The sequence below is a fragment of the Raphanus sativus genome, chromosome 1 (genome assembly GCF_000801105.2).
Source record: "Raphanus sativus cultivar WK10039 chromosome 1, ASM80110v3, whole genome shotgun sequence".
Classification (NCBI taxonomy): Eukaryota; Viridiplantae; Streptophyta; class Magnoliopsida; order Brassicales; family Brassicaceae; genus Raphanus; species Raphanus sativus.
This window is the reverse complement of record NC_079511.1, coordinates 6,529,246-6,553,661: the sequence shown is the minus strand read 5'-3', so window position 1 is coordinate 6,553,661 and position 24,416 is coordinate 6,529,246. Positions and strand designations below refer to the sequence as shown.

At 37.4% G+C, this 24,416-nt stretch overlaps 4 protein-coding genes across 7 annotated transcripts; 2 read left to right on the top strand and 2 right to left on the bottom strand.

Moving 5' to 3' along the window:
• Positions 1-773: 773 nt before the first annotated feature.
• LOC108811128 (sodium/hydrogen exchanger 8) lies at positions 774-5,594 on the top strand. 4 transcript variants are annotated; one of them, XM_018583274.2, is made up of 19 exons: positions 774-1,089; positions 1,185-1,235; positions 1,523-1,614; positions 1,704-1,781; positions 1,861-2,018; positions 2,095-2,196; positions 2,295-2,412; positions 2,491-2,543; positions 2,633-2,698; positions 2,783-2,827; positions 2,944-2,996; positions 3,211-3,395; positions 3,545-3,589; positions 3,668-3,775; positions 4,092-4,320; positions 4,405-4,707; positions 4,778-4,875; positions 4,970-5,101; positions 5,184-5,594. In XM_018583274.2, the coding sequence occupies exons 1-19, from the start codon at positions 867-869 to the stop codon at positions 5,277-5,279; spliced, it is 2,235 nt and encodes a 744-aa protein (XP_018438776.1). In that variant the 5' UTR covers positions 774-866; the 3' UTR covers positions 5,280-5,594. The 4 variants fall into 4 exon arrangements, with proteins under 4 accessions (XP_018438776.1, XP_018438708.1, XP_018438911.1 ...); XM_018583409.2 differs by having other exon boundaries at positions 953-1,089; positions 1,168-1,235; positions 1,919-2,018; XM_018583340.2 differs by having other exon boundaries at positions 953-1,089; positions 1,168-1,235.
• A 1,007-nt stretch (positions 5,595-6,601) lies between these two features.
• On the bottom strand, positions 6,602-9,615 carry LOC108807696 (probable splicing factor 3A subunit 1). The gene is made up of 3 exons (XM_018579950.2): positions 9,462-9,615; positions 7,191-9,301; positions 6,602-7,099 (listed from the first exon to the last, which is right to left on the bottom strand). The coding sequence occupies exons 2-3, from the start codon at positions 9,288-9,290 to the stop codon at positions 6,842-6,844; spliced, it is 2,358 nt and encodes a 785-aa protein (XP_018435452.2). The 5' UTR covers positions 9,291-9,301; positions 9,462-9,615; the 3' UTR covers positions 6,602-6,841.
• A 3,121-nt stretch (positions 9,616-12,736) lies between these two features.
• Positions 12,737-14,289, bottom strand: LOC108854456 (uncharacterized). Its single transcript, XM_018628024.1, has 5 exons — positions 14,187-14,289; positions 13,813-13,997; positions 13,628-13,679; positions 13,399-13,485; positions 12,737-13,261 (listed from the first exon to the last, which is right to left on the bottom strand). The coding sequence occupies exons 1-5, from the start codon at positions 14,263-14,265 to the stop codon at positions 12,966-12,968; spliced, it is 699 nt and encodes a 232-aa protein (XP_018483526.1). The 5' UTR covers positions 14,266-14,289; the 3' UTR covers positions 12,737-12,965.
• A 3,571-nt stretch (positions 14,290-17,860) lies between these two features.
• Positions 17,861-23,636, top strand: LOC108843648 (valine--tRNA ligase, mitochondrial 1). The gene is given in 22 exon segments (XM_057007652.1): positions 17,861-18,021; positions 18,094-18,159; positions 18,472-18,534; positions 18,631-18,809; positions 18,905-18,977; positions 19,134-19,199; positions 19,285-19,368; positions 19,500-19,577; positions 19,671-19,754; positions 19,844-19,923; positions 20,067-20,124; positions 20,197-20,499; positions 20,582-20,752; positions 20,892-20,946; positions 20,949-21,090; positions 21,165-21,567; positions 21,666-21,917; positions 22,019-22,519; positions 22,613-22,719; positions 22,815-22,914; positions 23,006-23,154; positions 23,234-23,636. Coding segments are annotated over 22 exon segments (3,336 nt in total). The 5' UTR covers positions 17,861-17,892; the 3' UTR covers positions 23,427-23,636.
• Positions 23,637-24,416: the final 780 nt, after the last annotated feature.

The window sequence follows — 24,416 nt, the reverse complement described above, 5'->3', positions numbered from 1 at the left end:
TAACATTTACAGACATTTGTCTCTGTGTTTCTCTCTTCTTTCTAACAACCCTATCTCTCTGTCTTCTTTGTTCTAGCAAAATTCTTTAAAGAGGCAGAAGAAGGAAGAAAGACAGATTTCTTACTCGCATTTGATCGACCTGTAACTGTGACGAACGAAGAGAAGTGCTGCGCGGAAGCCGACAGTTCCGAGCATCAAGAAGAATCCGTAACAAATGCAAGCCATGTACCCGAAGAAGAACGAGGTTTGCTAGACAAGGTGCATCGATCTATGTTACATGAATATTTGAAGGTTTTCGACTGTTACAAAACCGTGAAACCGCGAAAAATGACTATTTTTGGTATTTCTAATTCATGACACTATTTTGGTATCAAAATCGATCACATCATTTTATCATATTTTAATACTATTTTTTTCTCTAAAACTGTTTTAATATATTATTAAAATTTTATTATTAATAAATAAAATTAATAATAAAATTTAGTATGTAATTATACTGCACAAATATATATCAACACTTAAATACTTGTTTTTAAACAATATTTACTATTTTGACATATAATAATAAAATAAAATAAAATAAACTATCGCAATATATGTAATACATTAATTCTATATTTTATAAGCATTTATTTTACTATTGGTATTTATTTAACTAGTATAGAAGTTGTTTGATTGACGTAAACCGGAAATTCGGTTCCGAATCGATTAATTTGGTCCAACAAATTAGCTCTATCGGCTAAGGTTGTTTGTTTTTAATTTCCGGACCATAGATAGAGACAAACCGCCTCAGTCCTCACTGGCCGACCATTAATTAAACAGACGAAATCAAAATCTATCTCCTCTTCTGCTCCCGGTTAACGGAGATGACGAGTGTAACCGAGGTGGCGTTGCCGTCGTACATGTCACCGGAGAAAACGAGTCTGTCGTTGTCGTATGCAGACGAGAGCGATTCGAGTTCCGTTGATGCAGTTATCTTCGCGGGAGCATCGCTGGTTGTCGGCACAGCCTGCAGACAGCTGTTTAACGGCACCAGAGTTCCGTACACCGTCGTTCTCCTCGTCATCGGCATTGTTCTCGGATCTCTAGGTTTTTTTATTATTTAAGTCCACGGACGGTGCTGCTTGTTTTGATTGTTTTTCCGATACTAATAGTAGCTCTCATCAGTTATTAGCTTTCTGCAGAATATGGAAGTGGTCATAGCCTTGGGAAGATCGGCCATGGGATTCGTATCTGTAAGCTTACCGTATTCTTTCTCTACACTGTTAGATTACGTGTGGCTGCTTGTTACAAAAAAAGAAAAAAAAAACATGGCTGGTCATAAACATTTTAAAATATAATTTAATAAAGACATTTCTTACAAGTTAGAGTTTAAACCATATGTATATTTTTAAGTAAAAACCATATGTATATTAGCTCTTTGAAATTTGGAGGCAAATGTTTCATTAGGCTTTGCCCACAGACACAGACGTGGCATGACTTTTGAGTAACGGCTACTCAGATTGGCGTTTTTTTTGTACAGGGAATGATATTAACCCTGACCTACTTTTGGCTGTTTTTCTCCCTGCTCTTCTTTTTGAGAGCTCATTCTCCATGGATGTTCACCAGATCAAGGTTTTTTTCCCCTCTCTTTTATGTGGTTTTTTGAGATACTTTTTGTGTGTGTTTGATTCTTGAGCATTGATTGTCTACGTCATCCGTAGAGATGTCTTGGACAAATGGTTCTGCTTGCTGGTCCTGGAGTTTTGATTTCCACGTTTTGGATTGGTTCTCTGTTGAAGGTATTGTGTTAGATACGGAGAACCGTGAACAATGACACTATCTAGTCTATTGGGTTGTAATTGTGCTGTGTTATTGTAGCTCACTTTTCCGTATAACTGGGATTGGAAAACATCTTTGTTGCTTGGAGCACTTTTAGGTGCTACAGACCCTGTGGCTGTTGTTGCTTTGCTGAAGGAGCTTGGTGCTAGTAAGAAGATGACCACTATTATTGACGGGGAGTCCTTGATGAATGACGGGTAATCATCTCAATCGTACGTGCCCAATGTAAAGGTGCCTGTATGTCATCTATTCTAATTTTTTTTATAAATTCAGGGTATCAGTTGTAGTCTTCCAGTTATTCTTGAAGATGGTGATGGGGAGTACCTCTGATTGGAGTTTCATAATCAAATTTCTTGCTCAAAACTCGTTTGGAGCGTATGAATTATCTTTTTCCCTTTGTTAGTGGCTTCGTGTGTCAGTGCTCTTTTTCTTCTCTCAGATTATGTTGTCTGGTTTTGTTTTTTTTCCCTTAGTGTAGGTATTGGTGTAGCTTTTGGCATTGCTTCAGTTTTTTGGCTTAGATTCGTGTTCAATGACATAGTAGTTCAGATCACTGTAACGCTTTCAGTTAGCTATTTCGCGTACTACACTGTATGGTCTCTTCTACACACGCTAATCTCCAATGCTAGATATCTAGAAATCCTTATAAGAGTTTTCTAACATGTACAGGCTCAAGAGTGGGCTGAGGTCTCTGGAATTTTGACTGTGATGACTTTGGGGATGTAAGTCGTGGTGAATTATCCCTTCTTTCTTTTGTTATGGTAGTAAAAAAAGGGTAACTTTTGGTATAAATAATTGGGGACTGTAATAGGTTTTTCGCTGCATTTGCAAGGACAGCATTTAAGGGTGACAGCCAGCAGAGTTTGCATCACTTCTGGTATTTTACAAATTCTTTCATCATAAGTAAGGTAATTATTTTAAATGCATATATAAGTTCATGACTGTCTTCTTGATTTTGCAGGGAAATGGTTGCTTATATTGCAAACACATTAGTTTTTATACTCAGGTAAAAGTATCTGGAAATAGTTTATCTTTCATCTGTTATGAACTCTTGCTATACTGCTGTCAGTGTTTAGCTGGTTGATACAATTACATTGCATTTGTTTCTCTTGTGAATTGCAGTGGTGTTATTATTGCTGAAGGCGACTTTAGCAGTCGGAAAATATCTTACGAAGGTGCCTTTCACAATCGATGTTCCGAGTTTAATTTTTGTTCTGTTTTCGGAAGATACAAACTAAGGTTCTTGCCTAGAGTTTAACATCTATTTTTTTTTTCTGGATACAGCACTAGTTACTGATATTGTCCCCTGCATAAAAATTCTATTTTACATATATTGTACTTGGGTTTAAGGAGCATTCATTGTCTCAATGAGCACCTTTTCTGATACAGGAACCTCGTGGGGCTTTCTTTTCCTCTTATACTTGCATGTCCAACTATCCCGATGTGTAATGGTTGGAGTTCTGTACCCATTGCTACGTCGTTTTGGCTATGGCTTAGACTGGAAGGAATCCATCATACTCACGTGGTCTGGATTAAGGGGTGCTGTCTCCCTCTCACTCGCTCTATCTGTAAAAGTGAGTTCTTTAATAAATGGATCATTTTGTTCATCCAAGAGCTATATATGAAAATTATCTGGTTGCCTTTTTTTTCCTGTCCTTTATAAACTCATGTCCTCAGTTCATATAAGCTTTGACACACTCTGGCTCTCTGTCATAAATTTCAGCAATCGAGTGGCAATTCGTACATTAGTTCGGAGACGGGAACAAGGGTGAGGTTTAAAGCTTTTTTTTTTAAGGATTATTATTTTTTTCCTTTTGTTATCTTTGACGTTTCAGCTGTTATGCAGTTTCTATTCTTTACGGGTGGGATTGTGTTCCTAACTTTGGTTGTTAATGGATCCACTACCCAATTCCTCTTGCACCTTCTTCGTATGGACACTTTAACGGCCACCAAGGTGTGGATTTTAATCATATGTCTTCTTGTAATGCTACTTTTCAAAAAATTTAGATGCTAATATGTGCCATCTTACTCTGGTAGATGATTGAACTTCTAATCATTTGTGTTTGTGCTTATACATAAGTGACTGCCTCTTTCCACCATTGTGTGTATATTATTATTAGGTTTGTGTGTTTTACCATCCAGGAATAATGGTATGCATTAATGCATACCTGATTCGGAATGTTACTGACTCCCTAATATGTACATGCCCACACAGTGTGTTTGAAACCACTGCTACAGTAATATAATGATTTTATTTTCCTGTTTGGCAGAAAAGAATACTGGAGTACACAAAGTTTGAAATGATGAACACCGCCTTCAAAGCTTTTGAAAATCTAGGAGATGACGAGGAGCTTGGATCTGCTGACTGGCATACAGTTATAGGACATATTCCAAGTTTGAAAAATTTACAAGGGGAACAAGTGAATCCTCACGATGGGTGTGAAGCTGGCAATGTTGACCCAACGAATATAATGGACATACGTATACGCTTCTTAAATGGTATTTCACAATGCCTAACATTAGTCTTCTGGACGTCGAACTATTTAGCTAGCTATCGTTTTGAGACTCTCTTGCATCCACCAGGTGTTCAGGCGGCTTACTGGGAGATGCTTGATGATGGGAGAATTACAAAAGGTACTGCCAACGTTTTGATGCAATCAGTAGATGAGGCACTCGACCTTGTTTCTACAGAGTCTCTATGCGACTGGAGAGGTTTAAAACCGTGTGTTCATTTCCCAAAGTATTACAAGTTTCTCCAATCAAGAATTATCCCCCGCAAGTTGGTCAGTTATTTAATCGTTGAAAGACTCGAATCTGCTTGCTACGTTTCCTCTGCATTTCTCCGTGCCCATAGGATCGCGCGACACCAATTGCATGGCTTTCTAGGTATTGCATATCAAATGAAAACCTTTGCCCCATCATTTACTGTTAGGTCATATTTGTTTCCTTGACGCAGGTAACAGTCACATTGCTTCTATTGTAATCAATGAAAGTGAGTTGGAAGGAGAAGAAGCAAAACAGTTCTTGGAAGATGTCCGCCATTCATTTCCTCAGGTCTGAAACCATTTATTTTTCTTGGAAACCCCATGAATTACGTTAGGTATTAGTTTATATATGGTCATGTTACATATAAGTTATGAGCGTCCAGGTTTTGAGTGTTTTGAGAACAAGACAAGTAACGCATTATGTGCTGGATCATCTAAATGGTTATATCAAAAACCTCGAGAAGGTTGGACTGTTACAAGGAAAAGAGGTTTGTCATCTTCATGATGCTGTCCAGGTACGCTACCCACACAATTGTTTAGATTCATTTGTCCTCACTGTTCTTTATCTTTTTTTTTGTCTCTTGATTTTTATTTCAGTCTGACTTGAAGAAGCTCCTGAGAAATCCTCCTTTACTAAAACTTCCAAATGCAAACGATTTGATCACCACTAATCCTTTGTTGAGACCTCTCTGAGCAATGTTAGCTCAAGCTTCATGGAGTTTTTTGGCCATGGACAAGACAGAGTCATGAACCTTTCCTGTTGGTTTCATGATTTTCAACTAAGACTCTTCTTGTCAGAATCAACTCGAGGAGACTCAGTTTCATGAGCGGGTCAGCAACTCGTTCTTTACTTTTTTCTCTTTTTTATTTTGTAGTTTCAGGATCCGGGTTCATGCATATAGTTTTTGCTTGTAGAGAAAATACATTTTCAAGTGGAAATTGTAAATTAGTTATGAATAAATTTGAGAGGCAAAAAATAAATAAATAAAATTTAAGTTATGGTTTAAATTGGGATTGAAGGGAAATCAATATCAATATCAATATCAATAACAAAACTGAAAACGCGTTACCATAGAAAGAAGAGTCTAGGACCACTTCAAACTGCGAACAGTAACAATTCAAAACTAAACCTATACTAATCACTTGTATGCAACAGGTATTAGATCCCAAAATATGTTCGAATTTCCAAAATCATAAATGATTTATGTATGAACTGAAGAAAACTAAGAACGAGCCAACGCGTATTGTAATCCTAACGCGGTCTCTGTATATCTTTACAACACTTCACTATATTAGAGTCACGTCGGCAGTTCCAGTTTTGACACATATCTCATCATTACTACTAAACCAAATCAACCCGACATAAACCGGGCAGGAAAGAGAAAAAAAGAAAGAAATGGTTGGAAGAGAAACTAGCCTAGTCCCAAGGAGAGGAGAAGTCCTGAGAAGAGTTTTGAGAGTTGTTTTCTCTTCTTGTCTTTGGTTGTCTTCCCGGAGAAGCAGACAGTCTCGTGTCCGATCATCTTCTTTCGTCACACCTTCTCTTGAAATCATCAAGCATTAGGGAACTTTATTCTATATTAGGATCAACCAAATAAGGATGAAACCCAACTTCTCTGTTTTCTTTTTTCAACTTGTTTCTTAGTAAAGAGTCAACGACCCGACCCATACGATACAAGATGGTTTCAGAGTCATCCACTTCAAAAATGTTGTAGTTATTATGTATAGGCAACTTTAGTGTTTACTTTATCTTTTGTGTAACCATAAATCTCTAGAGAAACTTAAAGTCAGTTTTATTTTCTGTTTTTGTTTAGTATTTGTTTCAAACATGTCTCATCTATTGTAACGTTATTGTTTGATACAATCGAAGTGAAGCAAGTAAAATAGTACCATGGTTAAAGCAAGAGTTTGGTTCTGAGAGCTTATACTACTGGTAATTAGCAATGCTATGTTTCAGCCATATCTTAACTATATTGTAATACATAGTGTAACATAGTAAGATAACACATGATCAAGACAAAGGCAAAACAGAGTATCATATAGTAAAGATGAGTTATCCAAAACGTTGCTTGCAGATCCGACACAAACTTAACTCAGTGATATTCTTTTTTTTTTCAATCTAAAACTTCAATAGATACTAGATGCGATGGGCCAAGAGTAAAAAAGATAGCAGTACAAATAGTTTTGGCCACCAAGTTTTGAAAACATCTAAAGAAGAAACCAAATGCATTTCTCTGCATCCACCAGCTGACTCTCTATCTCTTTCTCCCACCACGCTCTCTCAAAGACAGTGTTAAGATTTCACCTGCTCCGACATTGTAATGTGCAAGCGACATGTTGTCCTTTAAGAACCCAGCTTTTCCACTCAACTTCTGTTTGTTTGCTGGGATTTGTGTTTCACCGGCTATCTTCTCTTTCAAACTTCCCACGTTTTCTGATAATGACTGCACTGTGATCTCAATGACTTGCCCATCATCCACGTTTGGAACAGAGACCCTGATTGTAGCAGCACCCTGCAATACATATAAAGCGAAAATATATAAAGATACAACTCAGACAAAATATAAAAGAAAAGAACTGAAAGGTTTAAAGAAAAAACATTACCGGATGCTGAGCAAGGAACTGTTCTTCTGGAACGAGAGCTGACTCGTCGAATTTTTGTCTCTTAGGCTCTGGCTCCTCAGGAAGAGGCGGTGGTGCCTCCTCATGTGGTGGAGGAGGCGGCATCCCATGCATAGGTGGTGGTTGCATCATCCCATGCATAGGTGGTGGAAGCTGACCATAAGGTCTTGGAACTTGATGATGAGCAAACTGTGATCCCGGTGGAGGTGGCACAGGCATGCCATGCTGCATTGGTGGAGGCCGGTTCATCATCATCTGCTGGTGTCCAGGTGGCCCAGGCATCGAGAGCTGGTGTTGTGGATGCATGGGTTGCATCATTGGAACACCTAATGGCCTGGGCGGACCAGGGTACTGAACAGACGGGGGAGGACGAGGGAGGTTCAAGGCGAGATTAGGAGGTGGTGGCAATGGCCGGACTATTGGGACACCTGGTCGAGGAGGAGGTAGTGCAGCTGGACCAGGGAAGCTGTTTGGATCTCCGTATTGCTCCTCTCCATTAGCATTCTGAGCCAAGGCTTGGTTTGCTGTGCGACCTATACTTCCTGTGTGACCATCCCATATTACTTGGGTTGGCTGCTCATCTTTCTTCTTCTCAATCTCTGCTTTTACAGCATTTGAGACTTCTTCTTCAGTTGTCCCGAAAATATCAGGACGCAGACGCGCAAGTCCCACTATGTTCTTAGCAATCTCGTCGTCTTGTGCAAGAGTAGTCTCACGAATCTTAGCAAACATCCGATCCTTCTGCTCTTTGAACTTAGGATCAATAAGCGAAATCCGCATGTGCTCAGACATCTCGCTAATGGGAATCAGCTCGCCAGTAATTGGAGATATAACAACTTTAGTAGGATCTCTCTCTGTCGGGATCCTATCTTCTGGCCTCTTCCAGTTCTTAACAATCCTCATTGGTGCTTCCTCATCGTTCAAACTTTCAATCTTCACAGAGCCACCATTCGCTTCCAAGTTGGCTGCTCTCATTCCTTCCGCAACGAGCCTGACTTCTTCCTCATCCATTTCCATCTCAACTTCCTTGCCAGGCTCCACAACTTCATCTTCTTCCATGGCTGCCGATACTTTGCTCCTCCTTATGACGTCCTCGAGCGTCATAGGCGGTGGCAACTCATCGTCCTCCTCGTCAGCAAAGTCAATCGATTCAACAACCACAAAATCATGCCAATCAATCATAGCCATCTGCACTCTCTCCTGCTCTTTCTCGTCCTCTTCCTTCTTCCTCTGCTGCTCCTGAGAACGATCCCATTCAAGACGATGCAAACAGCGCTCAAGAACAGTTGTCAAATCAGCAGCGCTCTTCCTCAGCTTCTCCTTCAAGTCTTCCGGAGGCTTTAACACATCGAAATACGCATCAACCAGAGCAGTGAAAAAAGAGAACAAGCTATGAGTCGGCTTCATAAAATGAAACTGAGGATTGTTACTCTCTCTACTCTGCAACCCAGTCAAGAAAGACTTCCCATTCCGCGCCACAAACTGCGCCGTGAGCTTAATGTACTCAAGCTCCTCGCCTGTAATCCCTTCAGGAAGTCTAACCGTATACTTCTCAGGCTCCGGAGGTTCTAAAGGCTTGGGAGGAACCCGAAACTGAGCCTGAAGATCAGCTTGTCCCTCACCTGCTTCACCATCACCACCACCACCACCAGTAGCATCAAGTTGGAGATTCTGACCATCAGTATCATCATCATTACCCTGAGCTCCATCTTGATTCTGAGCACGGTACTCAGCGAGCTTGTGCTGATAAAAGGCGTGATAAGGATCCGAGCTCGTCAAGAAGTTGAACTTCGCGTTCTTGGCGTTGCTAGCGACGATCCTCTTCTCGAACTCCAATCCGTTCTTGGAGACGAACTGAGCAGTCTTCTCTACGATGCTTCTGATATCGGGAGGCGGGTGGATGATTCCGATGGTCCTCGTGTGAGTCGCTACGGACTCCACCGGAGCAGCTTGATTCGAGCTGCTGTTTTGAAGCTCTCTCTCTTCGGCTTCCTGCTCCGTTAGCTGCGACGGAGGAAGTGGACCGAGGTTCCCGTCGGTGGGAGGAGCCTCGAGGGGCAGTATCTTCGACGAACTGAACATTTTTTTGATTCCTGCAAATGAATTTCAAATCAGATCTTCGTTTAGTTTTGACCTAATTGAACTCGGCTTCTATAAACTATCGATTCTACTCAAAACCAAGATGCGATATCGAAAGGGGGAGGAATAGAGTGATGCCTAGGGTTTAGGAGATAGAGATGAGAAACTTCGTACCTCAGCTGTTAAGGAAGAGTGAGCTCCGCGGAGAGAACCTGTCGTGACGTGGAGGAGAAGTGGAGATTTGAAAAGCTTAGAAGGACGATACGAAGAAGGAGATGATGGAGAAAATCCTCCTGAGGAAGAATTGAACTGAGCCCTAGGAGATTTATGAACACGACAGTTTGATATTCAGGTTTTTTTTTAAATGGGCCTTTTAATTTGGGCTTTATAGTTTCGATCCATTGTAATTGTTAAGACCTATTCAACGATGGATTGACGGCCTTTTCTTAAGTAGGCTCGCCTCCATTGTATTCTTTTTGATAAACCCTCTATTGTTTTATTCTTCAATGCAATTTATAATATCAAATTTCATGTATTATATAGTATGAACTGAGCTATTAATTTGAAATTTTGGTCTAATGAATCTCTGTGTCAAATTAATGTAGTCTTTACAGTGCAGCCTCTATTTATTTTTGAGATAGTATCAATCTTAATCTTTTTCTTTCTTTTCTTTGATCAAAATCTGGAAAACCTTTTTCATGAATACGTTCTAATACACAATTAATTTGAACGTTTACTCAAAATTAAGCTTTATTAGATCGAAAGTTAACAAGTCTAAAATTATATTTGTAGTTAAATAATACACAAACTACAGTGTGAGGGGAAACATTCTTATTTTTTTAACGGGATGCTAAATATATTACTAGTTAGAATTTCACACGTTTGATTCTGAAATTTGTTTCATTATAAATTAGTGAACTTTACAAGATCTTTAAATTGCTCTATTAATTTACACTGTAATTTTCTAATAACGAGACTTGCGGAGAGATCATTCAAAATATTATAGTTTTTTCTCATCATTATTAAATTTAGCTAGTGGTCTTATGAAGTGGACCCAAGTCCCAAGCCACTAAAGTCAAAAGCTACACTGGTCCTTTGCAAAAGGAAAAATAATCGTAGCTAGGGGTGGGCATTTTATCCGTGAAATTTGATTCGATTCGTTATCCGTTGCTATTCGATCCGAAAATTCCGAATATCCGTAAGCTTTCGAAGCAAAGCAAATACTAAAATTCAATATCCGTTAATATCGAAGCAAATCACAAATATTAAAATTTTGGGAAGCGGATATCCGATCCGATCCGTCAATATATAAATACATGTATATTTTGATTATATTTAAAATTTTAAATGTATACAATTATTATTCTAACATATGATTTGACAGATTCTATTCACATTATTACTTATATAAAAGTATTACATAAAAGGAAAAAACATTTATGACAATTATAATTTTTTCTTAAGTTTTGTGTTATTATAATTGTTAATTAAGTTTAAAATTTTACAAAATATGTAGATTCACTATATCTTTTAATTTTTATCTTTTATATCATGCAAAAAAAAATATTTTCCAAAAAAAATTTGTATCAAATTTTTAAGATTATTTGTATTAATCAAAACAAATGAGATATCCGTAAGTATCCGCAAATATCCACAAATATCTATTTATTTTCCGGATATCCGTTTTTCCGAATATCCGTATTTTTCCGAATCAAAGCAAATCGGAAAATTAGATATCCGTAACATTCGAAGCAAATCGCAAATACCTTCAAAAACCCGGATATCCGATCCGTGCCCAGGCCTAATCGTAGCGACCAGTAAATTAGTAACTAATGTTCAATTTTATTTAGATTAGTCTACGAAACAAAGAGCGCTAGTATTGTTGATTTGCTAACCAATCCACGTCACATTCCACCTGAAGACATGTATGTTTTGTATGAAGATCCAAGAAGAGCTTGTAGATGTCAATAGTCTTCCGTAACTAATTAGGCGACAAAATTACTGATGCTGCAGGCATTAGTCGTTACTACATAAGGTATGCGGAGTGGTGGGTTACTATGTGGATGTAAGGATATGCTGAGATGGAGAAGAATAAACTGAGGGTTTATATCTTGACGTAGTCGTTGAAGAAGTTGTTGATGCAGTGTGTGTCAGAGAGTGAACCAGGAGGCATGCGGAGTGGTGGAGACCATGTGGATGCGAGATGCTGAGCTGGCATGGGATAAACTTGAGGAGCAAATTTATACCATGGAAAAAAGGCAAGAGATAAATTTGGGGAGCAAGTTTACGCCTTGAAAAATAAGTACATTCTAAGAAAAGGAAAGTATACTTATTAATATGGAATTTGTCCATATATCCATGTTGCCTTGGAGACTAGGTTTCAGAAACGTGGAAATCACTATAAAAGAGCTATGGAGTCGTGGGTATTCCAATGAGACACTGGGGGCTATTGTTATAGAGGAAGGGTGAAAATCCCTTAGGATGTTCTTGGGTCGTGCTGAAACAGTTGCTGAAGTACTGACGATGGAGAGACAAGTTTGGGTAGATTAGAAATTGTTCAGTAGCAGCTGTTAGAGTGTTAACAGGCTAGCGAGACTGATTAAGCAGAACTTGTAATAGGGTTTACAAGGCGGTTTCTAATAAAGCAATTGTTGTTTGCTTGTATCTATTTTGTCTCTTAGTTTACCTTCTGCATTACTTAATTGTGATGTCATTTTTGCACTAACATTGTATACATGCTACACACTTGTTATCAGATGAAAAATAAAACAGTAGTGCAATTTAATTTTTTTGCCGTGTATCTGACCGAGGACAGATCGATCTGGGTCTCATCGTAAATTATGTTGGATTTGGTTTCATTTTAATAAATTATATACTTTGGAATAACTTTGAACTAAAGAGTGATTCAAATTAAAAAATGTTACTTATAAGACTGATTCCTTGTATATCTCATAATTTATCACTTTAAAAGTCATCAAGTTTATACGGAATCAAAAAAAAAAGTTTATACGGAATCAAAATTTCTTATCTTAGAGTTTATATTTTAATTTAAAATTTCCTATGCCCTTTTGTACCGACTTACATGGTAGACAAAAAGAATCAAATATGTTGAACATATACGCAAGATAGTAACGATTTGTTGCGTTAAGAAAATTGGAATTATAAGGTCCTAAATACTCTCACTTTTTTACTTGATTTTCGATATATTCATCTCTTTTACTTTATTTTCTGTAGTATGTATTCTTCTTCACGCTTTGTTTGCTTATTGGGGCCTTTATTTATCTGTTAGTCTCTACTCTACTGAATATTTTTTTGACTCAGCTCTACTGAATATTTTTTTGACTCAGCTCTACTGAATATTTCCTTAAAGAACAAAGGGATGCTATGGGGAAAAAGAGTAAAGAACAAAAAGCACGAACATGCAAAAACATAATAAAAACCAAAACGAATATCTTAGAACTTTTTTGTTGATTCAAAATTTTGGTTAACATGATTGTAAATAATTCTTGGTTCTTTATCGAGGAAACTATACAATATTTCAGAATAAACAAAAAAAAAAATGAACACATAACCATTTTTTCATTATATACAACAACAGGTTTAAGCATGCCAACCAGTGATTAACGTTGTCTCATCATCTCTAGCACACACTACACACTATCTATAAAGATCGCATGTCTAGTTACCAGTATTACATATCTCATCGCCCTTAGTTCTTATTATAGTAATTGTACCCCTCCCTGATGTTTGAATCTTTGTGAAAGCAACCACGGCTTTGCCTGAAAGACCCGGTCCATTAGCAGAGAGACACGGACGGCATGCAAAGGCTCCAACCGGATGCCGAACTGGCCGAGCCGACGGCATGAGAATCCTCTTATTTATGTCGTTTAGGGTTACATCTTCTTCTCGACCACCTGGTTTCACCACTCCAAATGGATACACCACTCTCTTCTTATTCTCACAGTAATTTTTCTCTGTACACGTGTGAGATTAGTATGTATTTAAGGATTAACACGAACTATCATATTATGTAGACAGCTAAACAGAAATGAGAAAAAACAATCTGATCCCAGATTATACAATTCATCTGAAGGAAGTAAAGCATACATACTTGAAGTGGATGAAGACGGCTCGAAAGAGTGTTTCGGATGATTTGAAGATTCTGAAAAAATATTGATGGATGAATTTGGAGATTCATCTGCTCAATATACAAGAAAATCAAGTCAAAAACATAAATTTACTCACGAGGACTATGAAATCAAACTACTAAAATATTAAGCACATATCTATTATATTATATTATATCATATGCGTGACAATTATAAAGAAGTAGGACTCACCTGCAAACTGACTACTCGTGCAGCTATGATTCTCACAGATTCTCCAATCATTCTGCATAATTATAGTCCGCAGTCAACTAAATCAGTTTCACAAGAATTTTAAAACGTTCTTTAACCAGAAAAGTTATAAAAAATATTGAACAATTATGTTATGACTAACGAAAAAACAGAGTAAATATGCAAACCTGATAATTGTCAAAGTGATTATTTGGTTTGTCCTCGGCGTTGAACGAAAGACGTCTCCGTTTGCTTTTCACACTGAATTCGATGAGTGCGTCTTCGAGGTAGCCCGTGGATACGTCGCCGATAATATCCACCTCCGGCGAACGGAGTACATGCTCCGGCGATTCATCGAGGTTGTAACATGCATCTACAAGTACATTGCACGGCCAAATTCCTCGCGAGCATTATTAGATGGAACTTATAGGATTACTAATACAACTACATCATCTTTCAACAACAATACATTTTTTTGTCTGCATGAAACCACACACGTATGTATACCAGCATGCCCAACATAAATCATATATATATGTGAATGTGTGTCAGATGTATATACCTAAATTGAAGTTTTGGTTGAAGAGTGATCCAAGGTTATGGAGATCCCAAGTAGGGAGAGAGTTGAAAAGCTCACTCATTGTTTCTTTAGAGATATTCGTTGTGTGAATGGTTGAATTCAGGGGATACCATGTACCTATTTATCTTGGTGGGTTGTGAGGAAAAAGTTTAAATTAAATTAAATAACAAAAAGGAGAAAAAAAGTTAAACCACTGAAAAATTAAGGAGAAAATTTATTTCTTAACACATTCAAATTGTAAATAATATGTTGAACAACTAACAATAAGGGTTGGATAGTGTGTGTCCATCAAGATTAATTTCACGAAAACAAATTTTACTGGTTTGTTCGTGAGATGGTGAATTGTCATTTTGTTATACTATTTCTTAACCGCATTGTGTGCATATTTTTTTAATACGATTTCTATGTATTCCTCCAATACAAATTTATCGACATTGACCAGTGTATAAAACAAAAATGAAAAATGGCCATTAACGTTTTAAAATTTGAAGCCTTTTGTCAAAAAAAAACGTTTTAAAATTTGAGTGGGGTTAGGTAAATGGGTAACTGAATAATGGCCAAAGGCGATGATACTATCATCATGATTTCAATGTTCTATTGCTTCTCATGTATGTTATTCATGGAAGATCGACAACGTGGGCTGACAAAAAAAAATACGTCGAAGATACATGACATACAAATTGATTTGTAGTTCTGTTATGTACTAAACTATTAGTACTATATTTAAAGCAATGATAAGTTATTTTTATGTTTGGTTTGTACATCTACATGAATGCGATCATCAATACTATGATGTATTCAGAAGGAGAAATCTACTTATCGACAGTTGGGAATATTGTCCTTGGGCTGGGTTTTGAAGTTTGAATTAGACTGCTAGTGAATATAAAAGTCCTTCAAAATTAGGAACATGGTCAAATTAAAGTGGGTTCAACTACAATAAGAACGTAAGCTAAGAGAGTAAAAAACGATCAAAATCTAATCAAGGCTATGCCCTCTATATTCATATTTCAACATATGTTGAAACAAGAAACTTCGTCAATTAATCTTATGGTTAATGTGTGATTCAACCACATAATGCGAAAAACTCTACATATTCTTCATTAGTTATTGTGTACTGTGAAAGATTCACATTTTATAGAGAACAAAATGTAACTAGTAAAGTCAAGCCATCTAAATATGAATGTACCAAGTAGTGAAGTAAAAAAGAAGGTTTATCAAGGTCATGCATGCTGATCAGTTGTTGACCAAACAAAAACATCAAAATTCAAAAGTTACAAGATAAATTCAAATTTCCAGCTTTATCCTTGTGTGTATATTATTCTTCAAAATAATTTTTGCTTTCAGATTTGGGGAACAACCTGTTCTTCTATCATTAGGTACTTTTTCTAATGTTTTTACTTTCATTTCTTCGCCATCGTGGGGTCATGTCATACCTATCACATTTACTCCATCATTGCCTACCTTTATTTATTTCAATATATTGTTATTTATAACTTGCACATCTTTCTCTATACGAAATATTTGATATGTCTAATATGATGAGAATGTAGCAGCACATCACAACCAAGCTAATTACTACTATCTTGGCTTTAGACTCTATGAAATTATAAGATTAGTGAAGCTTATGTTTGAGTTCACTGGATTATGATTTATAAGATAATATAAACTTAGCTATCTGTTTGAAAAATGTATAATTTTCATTTTACACGTATTTATATACAGTGTCTATTAGTGCGACAAAAGAAAAACATTTGTCTTTTGTCTCCCGGTATGCTTTTTATAGCCGGCACATGAATTTTCAGTGGGCCCGAATGTATGCATGCCTGCGGGGCCCATTTGAAAAATCAGAAAGATGGCAACCGTATCGCTTGTAGGGCATACTTCTTCAAATTCGCCTTTGAATGGTCCAATGCACACTGAGGTTCGAGACCATCAACATATTACAGTACTCTTTGGTCAAGTCTGATGATTGCAGTTTACTTTATTTTCTTAACCCTGGTCAGTGAGAAAATATGCACATATATCAGTCACACGGTTATATGAAGTTGTATTATTTTCTCATTTTCGATTATGTTTATATGAAAAAGTTTGGTTGTCAACCCTTCTTTTTGTTTGGTTGTTTGTATCGAGGTCTATAACAATAAACATACCCCACCACATAGTTATTGAAACTCGCAGCATTCAATCGTTTAGACCCAACAAATCTCACTTGATTTTCAACCATTGAGGCTTGTCCACTTAGCTCAATATATGTTGTACATTATTAGGCATACATAATGCATAAAAAAGCCAGTTGTTAAAAATCACAAACTATTAGTTTTCTTTTCATACGTAGCATAGAAAATACATTAAATTTTAAACGATATGGTTGATCCATGATATAAGCCTATTTAATTGTATATATGGGTCCGAGTTGGATTTTGAAAATCTTACATTGCTGGATCCCTGAGATTATATACCAACAAGGCAACACTGGCAACACACTGCTTAAACATAATTCTTTCAACCAAGGTTTTATGGCATTATGATATAGTTATGTAATATAGGACAGAAAAGGTTAATAATCATTAGTTCAAACAATAATACATCTTCATTTAACCTAATCATCTATAATTTGAATCGTTGTTTCAGTAACAATGATTTTTATTCTACTTTTTTTGCCTGAAATTCAATCTACCTTCCAAGCCTTGCAACTGCTATATAAAACTTTCTGCAATAAAAAGACATTCAAACCAAAAATAAATGTTTAATATCAACCAAAAGAATGATGACCATACATTCTTATATATAACCTTTTTTTTTTAGAATCTTTTAAACCGGCAAAATGCAATTCTCTTCGGATTTTCAAATGAAGCTTAAAACATTGATTCATATCATGTTGTGGGGTCTTTTCGGACCCGATTCTTCCCATATATAATATAATATTTTTAGTGCAAATAATTGCAATATATAACTTCGGCTAAACACCTCATTTTAAATTATACATTCATAAACAAATACAAATTAAGAGAACCTTTGTCTTTATCAAAGACGTGCTATATTTATCTTTGCAGGTGTGTTTGTACATAGGGCTGCTCATCAGACGGCTAGAGATCGATAATTATCGTGAATCAAACGGTGATGATTGATACTCATATTCAGCTTCACTTGAAGATGTTGGCGGCTGCTAGTACTTGGACGGTTGGACCCATTGCTTTCAATACTAAACAAGTCAAGTCATGGCCACACTATAAAACTTGGTTTGAGGAGATTTTTCACAATCTACAATACAAATGAAGTGAGACCGAGACGTATTTATACTCATAAAAAAACTCTAAAACACATTTTACTCGTTAATACTTCTTCTCTTCATCGAGCTTATTGGACTTGTGTTGGGCTTGTGCCATAAATGGTTAACAGAAGAGACTCGAAAGTAGTTATATCTTTGATAGGCACAAACCGTTTCTTGCTTGTGTTCTTCTCCTCCCAGCAAACCTACGTTGGACAAATATGTCAAATCTTACTTACATTAGACAAATTAAAATTTTAAGTAGACAAGTACAAAAAAGTCAATTGTAATTCCTAGCCCACTGGGCCTAAAACGACAGCACTCGACTCGTTTTACAAACCCAAATCTCAATTTTTATTTGTTGTATTAGCGTCAAAAACATGAAAGATAACAATAAGCCCTAGAAGGTTTCGTTAGTCTATGTCACTGCTCTTCCTCAGTCGAACCAAGCCGTTATTTACATCTCCTTCTCCTTCTCAGGCCAGCTTCTTCGCAGCTCCAAGCCTTACGAATCTACTACGTCGTTCGTTTCACGGTTCGAGAATAATGGTACGAAGGATTTTCGATCGTTTCTGCCAGTCTCAGAGAATCTGATGTTTGTTTTTTTTTATGAATTCGCAGTCCGAAGCAGAGAAGAAGATCCTCACAGAAGAGGAGCTCGAACGAAAGAAGAAGAAGGATGAGAAGGTTTCAATTCTGATCCTCTTTTCCAAAAAAAAAATTCATAAAAAGTTAGAATCAGGCCTTGTTTCTATGTTGCTCTCGTGCAGCTTGATTACAAAGGATTTTAACATTCAAAATCTCATAGACCAATGTGGTTTTATTCTATTGTTCAATCAAGGAATATTCGTTAGAGTATTGGAAGAGATTATTAGATTAGTGATGCAGTTAGTACAGTTAGATAGTAAAGTTAGATCAACCATCTTTGCTATATGAGAATGAAATTAGTAACAGTACTATCAACTCTGGAAGTGATTTTTTAAAGAACATTTTGTATAGGCTAGAGAAAAGGAGTTGAAGAAGCAAAAAGCTGCGGAGAAAGCAAAGCTTGCAGAACTCAAGGTAACCTCTCTGAGGAAAGCCACGTACTTTGTTTCTCCCCTGGAACATGGAATAATGGAATTCGTTTTGTTCATGGTGCTTGCTTGTGGTATTTAGGCAAAACAGGCGAAAGATGGAACTACTGCACCTAAAAAGAGCTCAAAGAAGAGTTCCAAACGCGATGCGATCGAAGAGAATCCTGCAGATTTTGTGGACCCTGAAACTCCTCTTGGTGAGAGGAAAAGGCTCTCTTCACAGATGGCTAAACAGTACAGTCCTGCTGCCGTTGAGAAATCGTAAGTCCGTTGAGATTTGAGCTTGGTGTTTCATTATAATCCCACAAAACACGTCTGTATAATCTATGTGTTATACTTTGGTTGCGTGGTGTCAGATGGTATGCTTGGTGGGAGAATTCTGACTTCTTTAAGGCGGATGCTAAGAGTTCCAAGCCGCCGTTTGTTATTGTAAGCCCTTATTTTAATTCTTGAGTTCATGTTCATTCTGGATTGGACCTTGTTTTTGTTGTCTTCTTTAAGTCGTCCTACGAAAGTCAGTTAAGAAAGTCTTTTGAGTTATTTAAGTGTTCAAGGTTTTCTTTAATCCTATTGTTGATTTTGCAGGTTCTTCCTCCTCCAAATGTGACTGGAGCCTTGCATATTGGCCATGCTCTGACATCTGCCATTGAGGTTTCATTCTCACAAAACATATTGGTGCTATTGCTCTGTCTATTGTTCGTCCTTATGATCAACGACATGAAATTATCTAATGCAGGATACGATTATTCGTTGGAAGAGAATGTCTGGTTATAATGCTCTGTGGGTGCCCGGGATGGACCATGCTGGTATAGCTACACAGGTTAGCCATTACCATCATTATTCCCACCCTATCTCTTGTCCTAAATTACTATAACTTCGGCCCATAGAGTAAAAATCTTCTTTATCCATGGTTGTAGAATATTTATTTGTTGCACATTGTTTACATTCTAGGTTGTGGTTGAGAAAAAGCTTATGCGTGAAAGAGGATTGACTAGGCATGACGTTGGCCGTGAAGAATTCATAAATGAAGTAAGTTGGAAATAAAAATACGCTCACGAATCAATTTCGGTTTTGTATGGGGTTATAAAAATCCTTTGTGGTTCATTCATGATCATGTAAAAGGTGTGGAAGTGGAAGAACCAACATGGTAGCACGATTCTAACACAACTCCGGCGTCTAGGAGCTTCTCTTGATTGGTCTCGTGAGGTAAAATTCGGTGATCCGACCTTTGTTGGTCAAATGTTATGGAAAATTGTCACTGTTATTATTTATTATACTCTGCCCGTATTTTGTAGTGTTTTACAATGGACGAGCAAAGATCAAAAGCTGTTACTGAGGGCTTTGTACGGTTATACAAGGAAGGGCTTATCTATAGGTTTGTTTAAGTCTGACTTTGTTCTTTGGCTATAGAATTACTTTTGGTAAAAGTACTTGGAAACAGAAATGTACAAAAATCAGGAGTACTCTTTTACTTTTTCAGTTACTTTGTTGATAGAAAGCACATGTAAACTTGTGCAGGGATGTTCGGCTTGTCAATTGGGATTGTGTTTTGAAAACAGCCGTATCTGACGTTGAGGTAAGCCAACAACTGTTAGACTATGATTATTAGACGGCATCCTTTTTATGCGGAGTGTGTCTATTTCTGTAGGTTGAGCATATCGATATCAAAGAGAAAACGCTACTTAAAGTTCCTGGCTATGAGAAGGCAGTAGAATTTGGTCTGCTTACTTCATTTGCTTACCCTCTGGAGGGAGGCTTGGGCGAGGTTATCGTTGCCACTACAAGGGTGGAAACAATGCTTGGGGATACTGCCATTGCTATCCATCCTGATGATGCAAGATACAAGCATCTTCATGGCAAATTTGCTGTGCATCCATTTAATGGACGGAGGTTACCAATTATCTGTGATGGAATACTTGTTGATCCAAACTTTGGTACTGGTTGTGTTAAGGTACATACTTACCCTTTATATTTCGATGCTAGGTTTCTGCTTATAATAGTTGCTTTAAAGTTGCGTTATGCTTCTTTTGTAGATCACTCCAGCCCATGACCCCAATGATTGTGAGGTCGGAAAGCGTCACAATCTTGAATTTATAAACATACTAACGGATGATGGAAAAATCAACACAAACGGCGGGTCTGACTTCACAGGTATGCCGCGCTTTGCAGCGCGTGAGGCAGTTGTTGAAGCTCTGAAGAACAAGGTAATTCATTAGTTACTTTCACGCAACGAATAATAGCAACTTGAATCTTCGTTTGAGGAGATATTGTTACCGAGGGTGGTTGCTTGTAGGTGTCTTTCATATCTTACCTTAAATGTTTCTTTCATTATATGTATTCCAGGGGCTGTACAGAGGTGCCCAAAACAATGAAATGAGGCTTGGACTTTGCCAAAGAACGGTGATGTCATTGAGCCTATGATTAAGCCTCAATGGTACGTCAATTGCAGCATGATTGCAAAGGAGGCTCTCGATGTTGCTATCACTGATGAAAACAAGAAGCTCGAGTTTATACCAAAGCAGTACACGGCAGAGTGGAGAAGGTTTCTTTCATTTATCATTTTCTCTGTGGTTCTATAATTAACCATCTATTAATAATGTCAATGGACCTTAACAGATGGCTAGAGAACATACGTGACTGGTGTATTTCAAGACAGCTTTGGTGGGGCCACCGAATTCCAGCATGGTATGCAACACTAGAGGAAGATCAACGCAAGGAGATCGGTGCGTACATTGACCATTGGGTTGTTGCAAGAACCGAGGAAGAAGCTCGAAAAGAGGCTGCTGAAAAATTTTCTGGGAAGAAATTTGAACTCACTCAAGATCATGATGTGCTTGATACGTGGTTCTCTTCTGGGCTCTTTCCATTATCTGTTCTGGGATGGCCTGATGAAACCGATGACTTCAAAGCCTTCTATCCGACATCTGTCCTAGAAACTGGGCATGATATTCTCTTTTTTTGGGTTGCTCGTATGGTTATGATGGGAATGAAACTAGGTGGTGACGTTCCATTCAGTAAGGTACGTGTAAAATTTTAAGTTAAACTGGGATGTTACCCTTCTTAACAGATGCCAAGTCATATCTTGTTACCTAAACGCATTTGTTGTTTTTGCTGTAGGTTTATTTGCATCCTATGATACGTGATGCACATGGGCGTAAGATGTCAAAATCTCTTGGAAATGTCATTGATCCGCTTGAAGTAATAAACGGGGTAACTCTTGATGGTCTTCATAAGAGATTAGAAGAGGGTAACTTGGATCCAAAAGAGCTGGTTGTTGCCAAAGAAGGACAAGTGAAGGACTTTCCAAATGGTATTTCCGAATGTGGTGCGGACGCTCTTCGGTTTGCACTTGTCTCTTACACTGCTCAGGTACTACCCATTGCACGCAGCCTCAGAACCTCTTATTTGCTTCTTCAGTTTGTTGTCTTGTAAACTAAGAATATTGCTCTGCTCTTTTGCTTGTTTTATAGTCTGACAAAATAAACCTGGACATCCTCCGAGTGGTTGGTTACCGTCAATGGTGTAACAAGCTTTGGAACGCTGTCAGATTTGCGATGATGAGGCTTGGCGATGATTATTCCCCTCCGCTGACTCTAAGCCCTGAAACGATGCCATTCAGCTGCCAATGGATTCTCTCTGTACTAAATAAAGCAATATCAAAGACTGTGGATTCACTGAACGCATTTGAATTCTCGGATGCTGCCAACACAGTATATGCATGGTGGCAATACCAGTTCTGTGATGTGTACATTGAAGCCATCAAGCCTTATTTTGCTGGTGACAACCCTGCGTTTGCTTCAGAGAGGGCTCATGCACAGCATGCTCTCTGGGTATCGTTGGAGACTGGTTTGAGACTGCTTCACCCTCTGATGCCTTTTGTTACTGAAGAGCTATGGCAACGTTTGCCTTCACCCAAAAACTCTGAAAGAAAGGCGTCTATCATGATATGTGACTACCCCTCTGGTATAGAGGTGAGTAAAGATCTTCTTAGTGACTTTGCCTCTCATAGTTTATTCTGTTTTCTAACCTTTTTTCTCGTCTGATGTTTGATGTCGTGAGCTCAGAATTGGACAAATGAAAAAGTCGAGACCGAAATGGAAACCGTTCTAGCGAGTGTGAAGTGCCTGAGGGCACTCCGTGCAGAGTTGCTGGAGAAACAGAAGAATGAAAGGTCAAGCCCCCTTTTTTTATAATGATCCTGCATTTTTGGATTATACAAAGTCATTAAACAAATCTATGTTTCGTTGTGTACATTTTGTATCTCAGGTTACCTGCCTTTGCTCTGTGTGAAAACAACGTAACATCTGAAATTGTAAAATCTCACGAGTTGGAGATCAGAACACTCGCAAATCTATCGTCGTTAGAGGTAAACAACAAGTCCACCTTTGGTTATGGTTTCTCTACTGTTTCGTGTTTCTGTATTGAGTTTTTTCTATGGGGGGGGGGATTTGGTATAGGTTCTGTTAAAGGGAGAACACGCAGCCCCAGCTGGTTCTGCAGTTGAGACGGTGAACGAGAACCTCAAGGTATATCTTAAAGTGGACAGAGCTATTAACACAGAAGCTGAGCAAGAAAAGATCAGAAACAAGATTGACGAACTACAAAAGTAATCCCCCTAAACTCATAACGGAATCGAAACAAAAATGTTTGTCTCGTTTTGACCATTTGATTTCTCGTTTCATCAGACAAAAGGAGAAGCTGCAGAAGATGATGAGTGTGTCTGGGTACGAAGAGAAGGTCCCTGCAAACATTAAAGAAGATAACGCCACAAAGCTCGCTAAGATTCTCCAAGAATTCGATTTCTTTGAGAAGGAGAGTGCTCGTCTCGTTGCAGAGACGGAAACCTCGGGAAATCAACAAGTGGAGCAGAAGAAATGAGAGACAGAGAGTCATAGTTGTCTGAAAAACACAAGCTTATGAAATATTTCTCGTTAATTAAACTAGGTTGATACGGCTTAAAAGGAAAAAAGAAAGAAATTGTACTATGTTGACGACTTGATGTTATTGTGAATCGGGTTTTATCTTTTTTTTATTACATGTATTTGAACTGTTTTCAATAATAATGATGTGAATCTGACCTTAGGGTGATCTGAAAACCGAATGGATCCGCATATAAACGCAGCCTCCTCGATCCAGCCTAATAACTAATGAAGGGAAGTAATTGTAATTAGGAAAGTTCATGGGTCATTGTAAACAAATCAAAATATATGGACAAAAGGATGTTTCACGGGTTTAGTAAAGCACGTGGCTTGCATGTCAGATTACAGAGTTTCATTAGGACATCAACAGTAAGGAAAAAAGTAAGAGAAAAAGACACACTTACCATTTTAAGAGATTCTCTTAACACCTGTCGCCTTTTCAACGGTCGATGATTTATACATATCAATATTTATACATACATATTAATATATGTGTCATATCTATCTTATCTATCTTATTAAAACAGAAATATTCTGTTAGACCTAACATTTATTTTGTAAGTTTTTAAATTAAATATACATTTATACTTTATAGTTAAACCTATATTAAATCACTAATGTTCCTTTCTTTATACTGCTATCCATGTTTCCAAACAATATACTTATTTCTTTATACTACTATCAATGTTTCCAAACAATATATTTTATACTACTATCAATGTTTCCAAACAATATAATAATTAATCTTAGTTATTTTATATCTATCATTTTTCTCTTTAAAAATTTGTAGAAACATCATAATTTCATAAATTGCAAAATAATGAACTTTAAAATTTGGATTATAAGATTACAAATTATGAAATTATTACAATTTAAATCAAATTAGATTACATATCGGTCATCCATCAGTTCAATCGGTTAGTCTCGGGTTTTAGTGAATTTTTAATAT